Source organism: Aythya ferina, assembly GCF_964211825.1.
Source record: "Aythya ferina genome assembly, chromosome: 27".
In the NCBI taxonomy this organism is placed as follows: Eukaryota; Metazoa; Chordata; class Aves; order Anseriformes; family Anatidae; genus Aythya; species Aythya ferina.
The window spans coordinates 3,814,629-3,830,951 of record NC_140310.1 but is presented as its reverse complement, the minus strand read 5'-3'; the positions used below and the strand labels follow the sequence as shown (position 1 = coordinate 3,830,951).

Genomic DNA, 16,323 nt, shown 5'->3' with positions numbered 1-16,323 from the left:
AGAAGTTAAATTTGGTAGTCATGAGCTTCCCCTTGTGCTGTTACCAATTGCTGTGTTATCCTTTAGGTGGTTTTTAATGACTCCCAGAATAATTTTCTCCTTAATTTTACCAGGCACCAAAATGAGACTGACTGGCCTGGAATTGCCAGGATCTTCCTTCTTGCCCTTCTTGCAAACTGGGAGCACATTTGCCAGCTTCCAGTCAGCTGGGACCTCTCCAGATTCCCAGGATCATTGAAAAGTAATGGAGAGAGGTCCCACAATGATATTAGACATCCCTCTGAGTACCCTGGGATGAATCCCATCAGGCCCCATGCATCCAGGTGGAGCAGCAAATGTGCACAAGTTTGGGGTTAACTGGGAGTTTATCATTCCTGCAGTCATGGTCCTCCAATTTAGGGCTTTTGGGGTCCCAGAGCCCATCTCTGGTGTTGAAGACAGAGGGAAAAAATGCATTAAGTGTCTCTGCTTTGTCTATATTTGTTAGGTGACCACCCTCATCAGATACTGGACTGATGATTGCTCTGGTCCTCCTTTTCCTGTTAAGTGGGCTGGGCTGGGCTCAGACCCCGAGCACGGCACAGTTTGGCCCCATGCACAGCAGGATTTGGCCCTGGGCATGGCATGGAGGTGATGGGACGAGTGGTGCTCCTTCAGTTTGCATTTCCCCCGTCACACAGTGCCCGCCTCGAGTGAGCAAAAGCACAGGTTTTGTCTCCCAGGGGAAAAAAAATAGGCTGCATGAACTTTCAGTGCGCCTGCTCCCATCCTGCAGCCCTTCCGTTTAAGCGTGGAAATCCCAGCTCATCGCCGCGGGGAGGGAACAAACAAATATAGGGAAAACCTTTGGACTTTCTGCCTTTACACAATCGGTTCTTCTGCAGCTGTGTGGATGGGGCGAGAGAAAAATTGCCCCAACAAAACCAGGTTGAGATGGCAACGTGGTGACTTGTTAATTTTTTGCCAGCCTTGAACTCCAGGCTAACCCATACCGTGAGCGTGCGTCGAGGGCTCAGGGCTCAGGGCAGGCTCTCTCCTTAGGAATTGACTCACCCAGGCTGGGGATGAGTAACTCTCGAGAGGCTAATCCTTTTTTTAAGCATTGCCCAAGGCACAACAAGTGCAGGTGAGAGCTTGGAAGAAGATGGCAGGGCGGGAATAAGGCTGCTCGGTGGGGAAGCAGCTCCGGGAATTGGGAAAACTGGGTGAGAGCGGGGCATCGGATGGGACCTGGAGGAAGGCAGCGATGCTCAGCAGGTCCGGATGGATCAGTAGGGCTGGAGGTGACCTGCTCAGGTTGTGGGTATTTGGGAAGCATCCCCCTTTGGCAGTCACCCTCACGGCACAGCGAGCAGCTGCGCTACACAATGGAAATCTGCTTTGCTCCAGCAGAAGTTGGGACCTGTCCGTGCCGAAAGTAATTAAGCTGAAGTGTCATTTAAAGGAGATGAATTCCTGGTTGTTTCCTGGGTGGGTACTTGCATTACAAGCCCCAAAAGTATGCAGGGCCTTTTGTTTAACCAAACTCATGTGTTCTTTGCCCTGGATACCACTGACATCAGCTCAAGTCGCCTTAGCAGACAGCTGATTTTTTTTCTGTTAGGTCAGAATAAATGCGGGTTCACAATCTTGCAATATTTTGCATGATCAGTGGGATGGGAAAGGACCAAAAATCCATCCTGATGATGTTGATGGGACTGCCTCGTGGAGACTCAGAGCACAATCAGGTGCTGCTGCTGCTTCCCCTCTTGCTCCATCCCTTTCCCCTTGCTCCCAGACCCATCCTGCAGCGGGGGCAGCCCCCAGCACCGAGACCCCAACACCTCCCTCTCCACCACTTGTCAGGCAGCCATGGCTCTTGTCCATCCGTCTCAGACTCCCTCTTTATAAAATAAAGTTTACACAGCTCTGAACAAAGGCGGCTTTATGCTTGGCGTGTGGATTTGTATGTTCCTGGAGGCAGGATGCCGCGGCACACACGTCACCCGCCCGCCCAGCAAGAATTTCCACTGCAGTGCACGGAGCAGGCACATGGACTTTTTCTATTTAAGGCTGATTTGCAAGACAGGGGCCAAAAGGGTGTGCATTTATCACCCAGGACCAGGCCTCCTGGTGTGCACCCGCTCCTTATCGCCACCATCCTGACCAGCTCCCTCCGAACCCCTCCAGAAACCGGGGAGGCCACACCGCAACTGGTGAACGTTAAATGCATCGAGGTGGGGGCACCCCGCAGGGTTTTGGGTTACCAAATTTCCCCCCCCACGCACACATACACTTCCTCAGCTCTGTTGCAAGGGGAAAACATAACGAGTGCAAGAATTTGGGGAGGGATCTTGGCTCGCCACCAGGGAGCGGGAAGGCACGAGGCCGAAGCAGGAATTCATTGCCCACAGAGGATGCCGTGTAATAAACAGCCGTCTGGGGAAGCCTGGTCTTATCGGCCACAGTTAGTGGTTAACCTCACTTTCTTTTATTATATATATATTTTATATATTCATCAGCATTAAGTTTTACATTTCGAACCCTGGACAAGCCACCGAGACCCCCGGTGCCTCGTTTCGCCTCTGTGGCAGCAGCTTCCACTCCCTTTGCCTGCTTTATCTTTTGGGTTTTGGAGATGCTCCATGAGCAGGGCGATTTCATCATCCTCTCTCCTCTCATCTTTCCCAGCCTTTGAGCATGCAGCTGTGGGGCAGGGGAAAGAGTTAAACACTTTGCCTTCCCGGCCAAGCTTTGGCTGAAAGCAAAGGGAGATTTTATGCAGCAGTTGTGGTCTGAACTCAGATCTACCCCTTCCCTGCCCTCCCCATCTCTCCTCCCTTTCCTTTTCTCAGAACAGGACTTAAAAGGAGCTTTGGGATGAGGGAAAGCCCCAGCAGGGTGGGGGCCAGGGACAAAGTGGTTGCAGCGTTGTGGGCTCAAAGCCCGAGGAGCAACAGCTCAGGCTCCTCATCCTAACTGAGGCATCTGCCTGCTTCAAAAATGTCACAGACCTTGGTAGTTTGGGGTTTGAAGTGATCCATCCTGCAAAAAATCCAGCTTTCGGCTCAGCCCCAGCAAGTCCCATCCCAGGGTAAACTTCCATGGGGAGAAGGCAGGGTGGCACAAACCCCAGACCATGCCTGTGCCCCACAGAAACCTGTGGCCACCCACTTCAGGGGGCCAGGCTCAGCCCTCAGGCTCACCCCATAAGCCCAAGATCCCACGAAGGGACCAAGCAGCAGTGGTTACATCTCTTTGCACCATTAAAAAGCAAATTTTTAACTGATGACGCCTTGAATCTCTTTCCCAAATATCTCACAGTACCCAGACACGTTCTCCAGTAACTATATAAATATTCTCCAGTAAATATATATGTTATATATATATAATTTCTAGTTCATTTTTTTTTCACAGCTGAATTTTCAGGTCAGGAGGGATTTTCTGGCAGGATCCCGCAGGATTAGGACCATCACTTGGCTCTTTTTATAGCCAAACACGTGATGATGCCCCAGTCTAACAGTCACTGGCACCACGGGTTCAAGGCTGATTTTCCCAGGTGTTTAAGCACAGCCCTGTGCAGTTCCTGTGAAGAGGACTCGTGGTCACATCCTGTGGTATAGCTTCCTAGACATGGCTGGCGGCCAAAATGAGCCAAATTGGCCTTTGCAGGGAACAGCCAGGCTGGGTTTTGACAGAAAGGTTTGCAGCAATCATGGGTTCTTGGGTATGAATGGCTTCACGCTTACAAGGCAATGCTATTTTGTGGCCAGCACTGAAAGGATTAATGTGGAATTTCAGCTTGACACAGAAAGCTTGAAAGAAGATAAAAATAGGCTCTTGCCTCTGCTGAGTCATCTCCTGGTTTAAAACATGGATCGGGGTGTGTTTAAAGGCTGCTCTGGGACCTGCTGCTGCCCCTGCAGCATCTAGGTCTGGCCAGGGGGAGAAAGCAAAGTGAACCCTCCAAAAAGGCCGTCGCTGGCTTTTATTTACCGATGTCAGTACCCTTTGCTCACCAGGGCACTGTGAGGCAGCGTTAATGAGAGCTGCATTAATGAATTTGGAACAACCTCAGCAAAAATGAAACCAGGAGAGGTTGTGAGCCTGGACGACTTTTGCCCAGCTCCAGAGGCCTCCCAACAGTGACGTGAGGAAAAGCAAGAGTCATATCCTGCATCTCTGAGGGCAGAGCAAAGTCCTGCACTGACTTCTCTCTGATTTCTGGATAATCCCTGGTGGCACGGGGTGGCTCCTGCAGCCCAGGGGCTACAGGGTTAAGCTGACGACTGCAGGCATACATGCCACCACGGCTGACTCAGAGCTGGTGAGGAAGGAATTACACGCACACAAACCAAAACAATCCTTCCCTCTGTGCCTCCCAAGGACACCAAACACACCTGGGATGCCTGTAAAGTGCACACACTGGAGGTGGTTTTGGTTTTGTCTCTGTCGTGCAATGGCTGGTTATACCATCAGCTACTCAGCACCCACAAGGGACAAGGCACCCTAGTGCCAAGCTCCCAGACACTGCCTGTTTTTTCCCCTGCTCTGCAGGCACCAAAGCCCACTTGCTCCCATCCTCTGCAGCCCCTGGACACCAGGAGGGAGCTGATGTGACACCCCATGGCAGCAGCAGCCTCTGTAGCCTGAAAAACCCAGGCTCAGTGCAGGAAGGGGAGCAGCAGCCTTCTGCCAAAAAAACAGATCTGTTGCCTTCTTCTGTGGGCAAGAAATAGCACATATGGTGAATGCGAAGATATAGAAATACCCAGAACTTGGCAGCGCTGCTTAAGCACCAGCGCTTGCCTCCCCTTCTTTTAGCAACATTGAGCTTTGCTCTGAAAACGTCAGACTTTGCATGAAGAAATCCCTGAGAGCCATGCCTCCCTTCTCTTGCATCCTGATATTTGCATGATACCAGGCTATTGCTCCTGGGCAACCAGGAGAAATGGAAATCATGCATGAGAAGCAGGCAGGAGGAACAAAAATACCAGGTGAAAGGACAAGAAAGCTAACTTCTGTTGATGCTAGATGCAACCCGAGAACCTGCAAAACGGTGCTGCCACCAAACCTCTCACCAGCCCCAGCAAGGTCAGGCTGGGGTAGCTGTGGTGTGCTACAAGCATCCGCCAGGGCTGTGCTGGGAGCACTTTGTGTGTACTGTTTGTACATTTAAACCCCACAGGAACCACCACCAAGCACCAGCTGTGTGTTCAGAGGGGCCAGGTGCTGGGACGGCCACGCTCACCGCAGCGGCGTGCTACGTCACTGACACAGACCGGCACGGTTTTGGGGGTTTAAACTTGTACAGCACAATTTTCCAGAAGTGACCACACAACTGGCTGCCGACAACAACTCAGCGCCCTGCGGGTTCCAGTTTGGTTTAGGGGTGATGCTGTGAGGTGCTGGCCCAGCCACCACGCACCAAACCCTCAGCTGCCTCAGCACAACCCTTTATGGCTATTACCGAGGGCTTGGGACGTGCTGGCGAGCCCCAAAACAACACCAAGCCCCCCAAGGGTGCCATTTGGAGGAGATGAATCCCTAAAATGATTCAGGCGAATCCCCCAGAGAGTGGTCAGGCATTGGAACAGGTTGCATAGGGAGGTGGTGGTGTAACTGTTTCTGGGGGTGTTTAAGGAGATGTATGTGGTGCTTTAGGGACATGGTTTAGTGGGTGATAGCCTTCCAAAGGTGCCATTTGGAGGAGCTGAGGCAAATCCCCCAAAAAACAGTCAGACATTGAACGGGAGGCACAGAGAAATGGTGGCATCACTGTCACTGGGGGTGTTCAAGGAGATGTATGTAGTGCTTTAGGGACATGGTTTAGTGGGTGATAGCCCCCAAAGGCGCCATTTGGAGGAGCTGAGGCGAATCCCCCAAAAAGCAGTCACACATTAAATGGGATGCACAGAGAGGGACGTGGTGTCATCGGCGTCCCTGGTGGCATTCAGGGAAACGTACGTGGTGCTTTAGGAACACGGTTTAGTGGGCGACAGTGACAACAAAGCGACAGTTAGACCAGACAATTTCAGAACTTTCCAACCTTAACAATTCCATAACTCCAATTCTACCCCCCCTTCCCCCCCCAACATGGCCGCCATGCCCTGTGAGGGGACGGGAACGGGGACGGAGGGGGGGGGGGGCGGCACCGCGCACGCGCACGCCCGTAGCCGTGCGCGGGGAGGGAGGGGGGGGGCGGAGCGGCACCGCGCATGCGCCCGGCGTTTCCTTAGCAACCAGGCGGGTCCCGGCCGGGCGGAGGCCGCGGCGGAGCCGGGGGCTCGCGTAGATGTGCAGCCCGGGGAGGGCCCCCCCTGGGCCGGCCCCGGCCGGGGACCTGCCCCCGGAGTGGGAGACGGACGACGAGCGTATGGCTTTCCTCTTTTCGGCCTTCAAGCAGAGCCGCGAGGTGAACAGCACCGAGTGGGACAGCAAGATGGCCTTCTGGGTCGGCCTGGTGCTGGCCCGCGGCCGGCGCCGCGGCGCGGTGCGCACCTGCCTGAGGGAGCTGCAGCACGGCTTCGAGAGGAGGGGCAGCGTGCCGCTGGGCCTCGGCACGGTGCTGAGGGAGCTGCTCAGGTACCGGGGGGGGTGATGGGGGGCAGGGAGCGTGGGGAGGGGGCGTAGGTGGGTTGGGAGGGGGTGGGGGGGGGATTTGAGGCATGCACGCGGCTGTTATGGGGTTTAGGGGGCAAGTGGGGGGCTGGAGGGCAGCCAGCCCCCCATTATAGGGCTAAAGGGAACGGTGGGGGGCTGTAGGGCAGTCTGTCCCCCTGTTATGAGGCACTAGGGAACAGTGGGGGGCTGTAGGGCAGCCTGCTCCCCCTTTATGGGGCAGTAGGGAACAGTAAGGGGCTGTAGGGCAGCCTGTCCCCCTGCTATGAGGCACTAGGGAACAGTGGGGGGCTGTAAGGCAGCCTGTCCACCTGTTATGGGGCAGTAGAGAATAGAGGGGGGCTGTAGGGCAGATTTTCCCCCTGTTATATGGCACTAGGGAACAGTGGGGGACTGTAGGGCAGCCTGCCCCCTATTTTAGGGCTCAAGGGAATAGTGGGGGGCTGCGTGGCAACCTGCTCCCTTCATTATGGGGCTTAAGGGAGCAGTGGAGGGCTGTAGGACAGGTTGCGCCCCCCATTATGGGGCTTAAGAGAGTATTGGAGGGCTGTAGGATAGCCAGCCCCACTGTTATGGAGCTTAAGGGAACAGTAGGGGGCTGTAGAGCAGTCTGCCCCATGTTATGGGGTTCAAGGGAATAGTGAGGGGCTAGAGGACAGCCTAGGGGGGCTCTGTGTATAATTTTGAGGGGAGCCCTGCGTGATGGGGGTGCACAGAAAGGGGGCCTCGCTCCTGGAGGTGCGCTTAGCACTGTGGTGGGGAACCTGTAGTGGGGTGCGTAGGAAGCGGGATGCTGGGGATGTTTCGGGGGGGGCTGGGGCTGCTTCAGGAGGTTGGTGTTGGAAGGAGAGGAGCTTGAAAGCTGCCGGCTGTATCCCTGGCAGGGAGAGTGCAGCAAGATGCTGGGTAAATGATGGGGCACAGGGAGATGTGAGACAAGGTTTGGTGCTGTTTGTGCCCACAGGTGCTGAGCACTGGGTGTGGGGGAGAGCACAAAGAAGCTTTGTGCCGTGCAAGGCTTTGCAAAGCAGAGGGGAGCGTAGAGAGGTTGCGAGGGAATGTGGGGTTGTGTTGTGGTGGGGGGAGGAGGGAGCTCTGAGCGAGGTAAAGCAGGGCCGGGAGTCAGGAGCTTGGGGCTGTGCCCCACAAGGGACGTGCCTTGGGGAGAGCAGGAGCTGCGAGGGAAAAGCTGTGCTGGGAAGACGTGGGTGCAGGAAGGAGTTCTGTGTTAAATTGGGTTACGTTCCCTGAAACGGTGCTTGTGGAGAGCCGGCAGCAAATGGTGTGTGCTGTCCCCTGAAAATGTTCAAAACCAGCACGGTTTAGCTGAATCTGCACGTGTGTACTGTAACTGCTGTCACATCTAGAGGTTTCACTTCTTTGTTTGCGATTTTTAATGCACAGATGAAGTAGTTTTGAAACTTGCGAGTGGCCTTCCACACCTCATCAGTTCTGGACACATCAGTAACGTGTCGAATTTTAGCTAGAAGCTGTTAGAAAACTCTAGTAGAGTTTTGGATGTAGAGCCCGTAGAGCAATGTTTTGATTCGTAGTTCTCCATGCTGCCACTTTTCCCTGCTGCCAGTGGAAGGGATTAAGGCTGACCGTACTCAGTTCTGCCTGTGCCTTTTCTCTAGACGCGGCAAGATGCAGAGGGAGGCAGACTTCATGGCCAGCGTGGACAGCAGCTGGATCTCCTGGGGCGTGGGAGTCTTCATCCTGAAGCCCCTGAAGTGGACTCTCTCGAGTGTGCTGGGCGACAGTAAGGTACCCGAGGAAGAGGAGGTCCTGATTTACGTGGAGCTGCTTCAGGTGAGCGTTGCTGAGAGTTTCCTCAAGGTTATGCATCTCCAGAAAAATCCATGAGGAATTTTTTGCTAGCAAAGAGGGATCAGGACTGAATAGAAGGCTACCATCAGGCTTTTATACACCTAAGGAGTACAAAGGTAGAGAGATGGCTGTGATAAAGTGTGGATAAGAAATAGCTTCTATTTCTGTTTGTTGAATGTGAAGACTTGTTGCTGGCTTCCAAGCAGTGAGCACAGGCTTGCTGGGCAGTCCAGAAAGCCAAGAAGCACGCTTTGAGGCCGCTCCATGTCTCAGGTTGGAGTTAGTGCAAGTGTAGTGTGAGAGAAACCTGCAGCCTGAGCCCCTTCTGTAGTAGGCAGAGGGGTGGCAGAAGGCACTGGCTGTCAGTCCGACGTGTCACATCTCTGCTGAACTCGCCTTATTAAAGGCTGCTTTCACTTCTCAGTGTTTGCTTTCGATTTCCTTTTTCAGATGTGATTAGAGCTGCTGTTAAATTCCCTCAAACCCCCTTTTTTTGGCACGTTGTTGGTGGTAGACCCGTGGGTTGCGTTGTGAACTCACGCAGCTCATTGTTGCTGTCTAAACGGGGCGCTGCTGTGCTGACCAGCCGAGACCTTGGGACCCTTTCTCAGTGCTACTCATTGCCTGGTAAAATTAGCACCAGGACTTGCTGCTGTTGCCTGCAAGTGGCCTCTTTAGAGACTGGAAGAAATGTGAGAACTCCTTAGATGTGTTCCTTTATTTGTAGTTACTCTGGCAGCATACAGTGCCTGCCCTCTGCAGTGGGGATTCCGCAGTCTTTTCAGAGGGTGTGTGCATGGGAGAGGAGAAAAACTTTAAAAAGGTGTCTGGAAAATCACAGGCCTTGATGTGGAATTTGGGAACTGATGGGAAGAGTTGTTCTCTAGTCTTCTGTGAACTGTAACTCACACTTGGAACGGGGAAAGCTTTTGTCTTTCCTCTGCAAGTGATGCAAAATGGCACTGAGTACAGTTACAGCGTGGATTAAAAAGTTAGTTTGGGGTTTAAACTGGGTGGGAGGGGAGTTTCAAGAAGTGAGGAGGCCGACTTGCTTCCCGTGTGGCCGTTAGGTCGTTCTGTAGTATTTGCACGGACAACTTGTGCAGTGTAGCTTCGGTTGTGGTGGAAAACTCTTTTATTTTGTATTGCACTAGCTATGGTGTTTTAGGAGTTCTGCGATTGCTTCTTAATATTACTTGCAACTCATTTTGAAAGTCTAAAACGTGATGCGTCCAACTTTTCAACTTCAGTGTGGGGGCGGAAGCAGGTGTGGACTTGGCAGTGGCCATGAGAAAAGGAAAAGTCCTGCATAGGCTCACAGACAGTCCTGTTGTTTCCTTTCAGGAGAAGGCAGAGGAAGTCTATCGCCTGTACCAGAACTCTGCGCTTTCTTCTCACCCTGTTGTTGCCCTCTCAGAGCTGCGTTCCCTCTGTGCCAGCGTTTGTCCGGATGAAAGGACGTTCTACTTGTTGCTGCTCCAGCTGCAAAAGGAAAAGAGGGTCACAATCCTGGAACAGAATGGAGAGAAGGTACAGGGTAAAGGTGACTGCTTTTGGGTGGTATAATCCCTGTCTTGCATTTCACCTGACTGGAAGGAATACTTCTTTGGCTAAATGTGGGCATTCTTTGTTTGGAGAAGTCAATTCTGTGGACTCCAACATCATAAAAGTGTGATGGGTTCTTGCTTTCCACCACCAAACATTTGTAATATTACCCATATAATCTGAGAGCTAACATCTTGGCAGATATTGGAGTTGTCTCCTCTCAGGTTGACTGTTCCCAGGTGCCCAACTGAAATTGTTCCACACCACTGGAATTGATGGTGCAAGGGTTTTCCCATTTGTCACTAACTACACAGGCTTTCTTGTCTCTAAGGTGGCATGTTTGCCTGTAGTGTTCTGCACTGTACGGTTTAGTACTGAAGTATTTGAAAGTGTGACGTTGCCGTATGCTGTTCAAAGCACTAGGACAGCTTGAAATCTTCAGGGTGTTCCTCTGAGGCCTTCTGTTTCCGTGCTGACATCCCTTGATCCTGTCTGGTTTAATATCAAATTAAATGGTGACTGGCATGACTCCTTAACTCTGTTACAAGGCTTGAACGCAACCAGATATAAAAGCATCTTTTCCTTTTATTAGGATGAAAATATTTCTAGTGCAGGCACAAATTCTGGATACAAAGCAACTTGAGCATGTATTGTTTGTTTTTTTTTTTCTTTAGATCGTGAAGTTTGCCCGAGGTCTTCATGCCAAAGTGTCCCCGATGAATGATGTGGACATTGGGGTGTATCAGTTGATGCAGAGCGAACAGCTGCTGTCACAGAAGGTGGAGTCCCTTTCCCAGGAAGCAGAGAAGTAATTTGGGGACGGGTGGCGGGCAGAACTTCCTTATGATACAAAACTTTGTGCTCCTGTGACGTAGTTAAGGATGAAGCTGCCTCCTCCAAGTGCAAGTCATTCTTTCCCACTTAGTAAACGTGGTATTTCCAGTGATGCCCTAGGGCAGGTTTCCTAGTCTTTGTTTCTTGAAAACAACACGTAGTGAGTGGGTGTTGCAAGCTTTGCAAAGATCTGGCGTGCCTTCAAGGGCTACTTGTGAAAAGCAAAAGTGGCTTGAGGGTGGCTGGATCTAAAAGGCAGTGGTACTTGGTCATCAGAGCAAGGTAGTGAGGGTGGCTGCCGGTTTGTAAAAACACTACTGCTTGCAAAGAAATGATCTTCCTTTCCTTGTTGCATCTGTACAGGTGTAAAGAAGATGCCCGGAGTGCTTGTAGAGCTGGCAAAAAGCAATTGGTAAGTGCTGTTCTACTGGGGAGGAGCTACAAGTTAAGTGTCTTAGAGCTGGTCTGTAACTACAGGTAACGACCAGGTCTGGTATTGTCTTGTTAAACTCAGATGTGTTTATTTGCTGAGGCCAAAGGTCTCCTTAAGGTGAAGGTATGGATATATTTGACCAGAGTGATGTGGTGAAGAGAAATGGGAACATCCAGCACTTAAAACCAGCTGTGCAAGTGCCTTCTAGTGTGGGGATTGTTCTTTTATGCTTCCTTTGACTGCTGCCTGGTTTGTGATCCAGGTCTGTGTATCTAATGTCTCCAGGCGCTGAGGTGTCTGAAGTCGAAACGGAGGACAGAGAGGCGCATTGAAGAGCTTCATTCCAAGCTGGATGCAGTGCAAGGGATCTTGGATCGCATATACGCCTCCCAGACTGACCAGATGGTAGTGTTAATACTGTCTTGTGCCTCTCACCTTAGCCTCGTGCTTCTCCTTTGTGCTTTACCTGCTCTTCAGAGCTCATGTGTGAGGGCTGGTGGGATTCTATTCTCTGCTCGAGGAAACAGCAAGTCTGATATTTCGGTATTGCTCTGAATAAACCTGCCTGTGGCTCTGCTTTGTGTGCGCTGATGTTTCCCTGCAAGTCCTGCTTGGATAGTGGGTCTTGAGAGGAGTTTATGCTACCTGTTTTGTTTTAGTTAATGTGTGCTTCTTTCTCTCCCTTCAAGGTGTTTAATGCCTATCAGGCTGGCGTGGGAGCTCTGAAACTGTCTATGAAGGATGTTACTGTGGAGAAGGCGGAGAACCTGGTGGATCGAATACAAGAGGTACTGAGATAAGAGCACATAGAAATAAGCGAGCAGTGCATGGATGTGCACAGCAGATTTGTCCAGATATTAATGCTGAGGCATCTGGTGCTGCTTGCTTTCTGTTCTGTATGTCAGCAGAGCAAACAGAGTTGATCTTTTTTAGGTCAGTGAGCAAAAGTATTCAAATAACCAGCTGGGTCTGGTTTTACATAATTGCATTTACTGCTGGCTAATAGTCACAACTTACGTTAAACTTGCGCACTTTATGTGCTCTTTGGTAACCAATGTTGTGCAAGCACACAGCTTTCCTAGAAGACGTTTAGTGAGATGTATTAAAAAGAAATACAAGTCCAGCTTTTGGAAGCTGGAATGCACCTACGTGCATAAAACAGGGTCTTAAACTGCCTAACCTGTAATCTTCTGCAATTCAGGAAGGAAAATGGAAGTTTTCTGAATTAATGGCGATGAAGAGAGCAATCTGTCTGCGTAAGCTGGTGTAGAAGACAGAAAAGGGTTACTTCTTTAGCAACTTCAACTCCATGTACTTAAACATTCCATAGCTGAGATGTTGATCTATAGCTTCCTTCCTTTGCTAGCATAAGCCTCAACGTAAGCATGTTGCTTACATGAAGCAGCTAGAATTGGGAGGATTTTTTTCTGTTTCAAGTTTGTTTCCTCCGGCGTGACACTTGGTCTTGTAGCACTTGCTAAATCATCCTCCCTGTTACTGCTTTTACAACCGGTCGTGTAGTGCCTGCTGCCTTTAAGGCAACTTCTGATTTATTTATTGGTTGCTAGTTCTGCTTTTGGCTACGGTGAGACAGAAGAGCTTGTATTCTATATCAAACTGTGTTGTTGTTTCTTCCCCTCAGCTTTGTGATACTCAAGATGAAGTAGCCCAGACTCTGGCTGGAGCAGGAATCAATGGTCTAGGTATGTTTGGGGGCTTTTGTTCTCTGCTCGTGGTCTTGCTGCCATCCCTTCTCTGCTACCTCCCTGTGTATGTCCTGGGAGGACAGGCTGTTACTAAAATACCAAGGATGTTGCTACCAGTGCCTTCAGAGGGAATGGTGACTGACAAGGAGTTACAGTCTCTGACAGTGGGTTGTGGGAGAATCAGCATTTGTGCACCTCCAAATCCATGCAGTCTTTAAGTACTGGAGGATTTCACCTCAGAGTTGTGTAGTGTTGATGTAAATTTATTTTTAGAGTGGCTGCTGCTTTGTTTTTCCCTTTTTTTTTTTTTTTTTTTTTTTTTTTCCTAAGTGGTGTTCTTTTTCTTCTGGCCTGTGTGGTGCTGCAGCTTGTTTGTCTCTGCTGAAATGTTTTCTTACCCTTAGAGGCCTCAGCACAAAGGCGTCTAGAGGAATAGCTTTTCTCTGAGATAAAGACTGAATTTTCACCTTTGGAAGAAGTCCAGGGAGTTCCTTATTATTACTATGAGTAACAAAGGGGGGGGGTGGGCAGTAATAACTCTGTCAAACTCAGACTTCAGTCTGTCTGTGAAGATGGTACATACTTTTGGTAGCAACTGACTGTTTTCTTTACTTGGCAGAGATGGATACCGAGGAACTTGAGAAGGAGCTGGACAGTCTCCTCCAGGACTCGACTAGGGAGCCCGTAGACCTGCCTCCTGTTCCCCAGAAGGTGCTGAATCCAGCCATTTCGGATGCTGAGCTCGAAGCTGAATTGGAAAAGCTCTCTCTTTGTGATGGAGGTATGGATGTCAGCAGGCTATGTTAGCTAGCTGTTACTAGGATCAATGACAGCCTTGCAAAATGAAAGCAGAACTGAAGTCTGAGCCAGAATCTTTCCCACTTCCAGTTATGCAATCGGAGGCAAGCTCTCCTGCTTTCCCTGCCAGGAGCTCAGTGACATTGCCTTTGACTTCCAGGTTCAGTCTTGAAAGAGTTGCCCTCATTGCTAGAGATTGCACCTGGACATTCTGCCATGAGTCACAGGGCCTTCAACTTTCCCTATCAGGAATCTTGTCCTTGGACTTTTTTTTAACTAAACTTGTGTTAGTTTCTTCTTGTTGATGTTCTTCTGTATCTGGAATGCTTACTGTGTCTTGTGTGATAGGTGTTACGTCTGCTTAAACTGAGCACTAAACTAGTTTTTATTGATTTAGTGAGTGACCAGAATTTATGGAGTTTTCCCTACTCCTGTCTTTAACAGGGTGGGGGGTAACCAAACTTTAATTTTCCTTTCAGCAGTCTGTTAAAGAGCAATTACGCAGCACTGTCCATACAGTTTTCTTCCTCTTTGGGCAGCTGATATTCTCAAATTTCAGAGCAGAAGGCATCTCAGCATCCTCTGTGAAATATAATCATGGGTTTCCAAGGGAGTGCAGTGCAATACTGGCAGTACTGAGAACCTCCAAAATGGTTTGTTAGTTGTGGACTTGACTGATCCAGTCCCTCTTACTGATGAAAACTGACGTCTTTCTCTTGCAATTTTCTTTATAGATTTGGCACAAAAGACTCCCTCTGCTTCCTCTGAACCCAAAACAGCTCTGGGACTGAATCTCTAAAGACCCAACAGCATCCTGTTGCTGCAGTTTGAGAAGTTGTCTTAAGGTTCCTTAACTAATGACTAAAACTTCGGGACGGAAGGGTAGTAGTCCCCTCTTCTTCGTGAATATCACCTTGCTAAGCAACAGGATCTCCTGCCATGACAATCCACTCTGGAACTGGCCCCAGCTGGTGTTTGTCATCTCTGTGCCAACATCTGCACTGGTCTCAATTTGACTTGTTATCCCAAGTCACCCGTGACATCGAGTCTTCCCTTCTGGGAACGCAGTGAAGATAAACTCTTCAATGTCCATAACAGTGCTGTTTTTTTTTTTTTCTTTGCTGTGGCTGATGTTGAGAATCTGAGTTGCAGCGGTATTGCAGTTGCTCAACATTTGGCTGTTTGTGTGGTTGTTTAAAACACTTGGCACATACCTTACGTCAAGGACAGTACTTATCTGCAACGAGCTTAAGCACCTGTTGGTAGTTCTATCCCTCCCTGTCTGTATTTTGCACGGTTGTGGACAACTAGACACTGTAACTGTTAAATTGTAGGAGATTTTGTTGCTGCACTAGGGGGCAGCAATCGCAAGCACAAGACAAAAATAATTCCTCTTTCTGTAATGACACTAAGGCCTTAAAAGGGAGACCTGCAAAAGATTTTCAATGAAGGAGTTCCTTATGCTGCCGTTGGTGACAAAGGTTTGCAGTCACTAGGAGAAAAATTTTTCTGCTTGCTCTTACTTGGAGTTTGAGCTGTTTGCTATTTTTGTACCTTCCCTGTTCGCAAAACAGCATCAGGATGATCTGCTTTGAGGTCTCACGTGGAGTGATTTGGGGTGGGTGGGGAAGGGATAAATATTTTTTTTTCCCCTTTCTGAGTGGACGGTTTCATGTAACAGTCTCATCTTCGCCTTCAGTCTTGATGTTGCAATCCCACAAGATTGTGGGTTACCAGAAAGCCCCCAAACAAAACCCTGTGCGTGTTTCTAATGCAAAAACAAAGCAAAAAGCCACCAAGCACAGCAACTGAAGATGTTTTTAGAGGTTGTCTTTACCCAGTGGAAGTGAAACCGTCATCTTTTGCAGGTCACTTTTTTATTATGTGTATGCACTTAAAAAAAAAAAGCAGAAAGCCTGGTACCTAACACAAATAAACAAGTTCCTTTAGGAAGGGAAATGGGCACGGGCTTTCTGCACGCAGAGTCTGTGCAGCAACGTGTTGATCTGTAACCAGTCTTCTCTGCACCTCTCCCTGCCTCAGAATGTATTCCTGTCACCGTTCATCTCCTGGCTTCATCCTGTGCCAAACTCTACTCCTAGAGCCATGTGCGTGGCAGCTTGGGGGAACAGAAAACTGGGGCTGGAGTTTCCATGCCCTGTTTATTACTGACAAACCAGCTTGAGCCCCAGAGCGCCACGGAAGGAGTTAACTGGTGTCAGCTAGGGTGCTTTGTCACTTCTGTTGGGGAGTACAGACTGCTGCCAGAGATCGTGTGCTGTGGCCAGCGAGCAGTTTACCCCGGCTGCACATGGAATGATGTGAAATGACTTGAAGCTCTGTATTCCTTTCCTTTGTAAAACAAACAGGAGAAAAACCACTGTGTTTTCTGCCTAGATGTAATAAAGGGGAGAGGAGGAACCAGAGTCTCTTGTGGTGCCTCCTTCTGTTTCCCTGTGCCACTGATCGCTGTCCTTCTGCGTCCATAAAGGTTGTCTGCTGAAAGAAAACGTTCTTACCAAATAGCCAGCCTTTGGGTTACACAGCCTCAATCTTAGGAGAGTAATTTTGGGAAGG

At 49.9% G+C, this 16,323-nt stretch overlaps 1 protein-coding gene across 1 annotated transcript; it reads left to right on the top strand.

The window, feature by feature from the left end:
• Positions 1-6,221: 6,221 nt before the first annotated feature.
• CHMP7 (charged multivesicular body protein 7) lies at positions 6,222-16,172 on the top strand. Its single transcript, XM_084499457.1, has 10 exons — positions 6,222-6,564; positions 8,238-8,412; positions 9,775-9,960; positions 10,650-10,783; positions 11,173-11,221; positions 11,528-11,647; positions 11,932-12,030; positions 12,885-12,945; positions 13,568-13,729; positions 14,481-16,172. The coding sequence occupies exons 1-10, from the start codon at positions 6,275-6,277 to the stop codon at positions 14,543-14,545; spliced, it is 1,341 nt and encodes a 446-aa protein (XP_084355583.1). The 5' UTR covers positions 6,222-6,274; the 3' UTR covers positions 14,546-16,172.
• Positions 16,173-16,323: the final 151 nt, after the last annotated feature.

What these genes read in the sequence shown, in the direction of transcription:
- CHMP7 (XM_084499457.1), top strand. Translation starts at nt 6,275, where the DNA reads ATGTGCAGCCCGGGGAGGGCCCCCCCTGGGCCGGCCCCGGCCGGGGAC. An exon ending in AGCAGGAATCAATGGTCTAG is followed by an intron (nt 12,946 to 13,567) that starts GTATGTTTGGGG and finishes TTTACTTGGCAG; the next exon opens with AGATGGATACCGAGGAACTT. An exon ending in GCTCTCTCTTTGTGATGGAG is followed by an intron (nt 13,730 to 14,480) that starts GTATGGATGTCA and finishes TTTTCTTTATAG; the next exon opens with ATTTGGCACAAAAGACTCCC.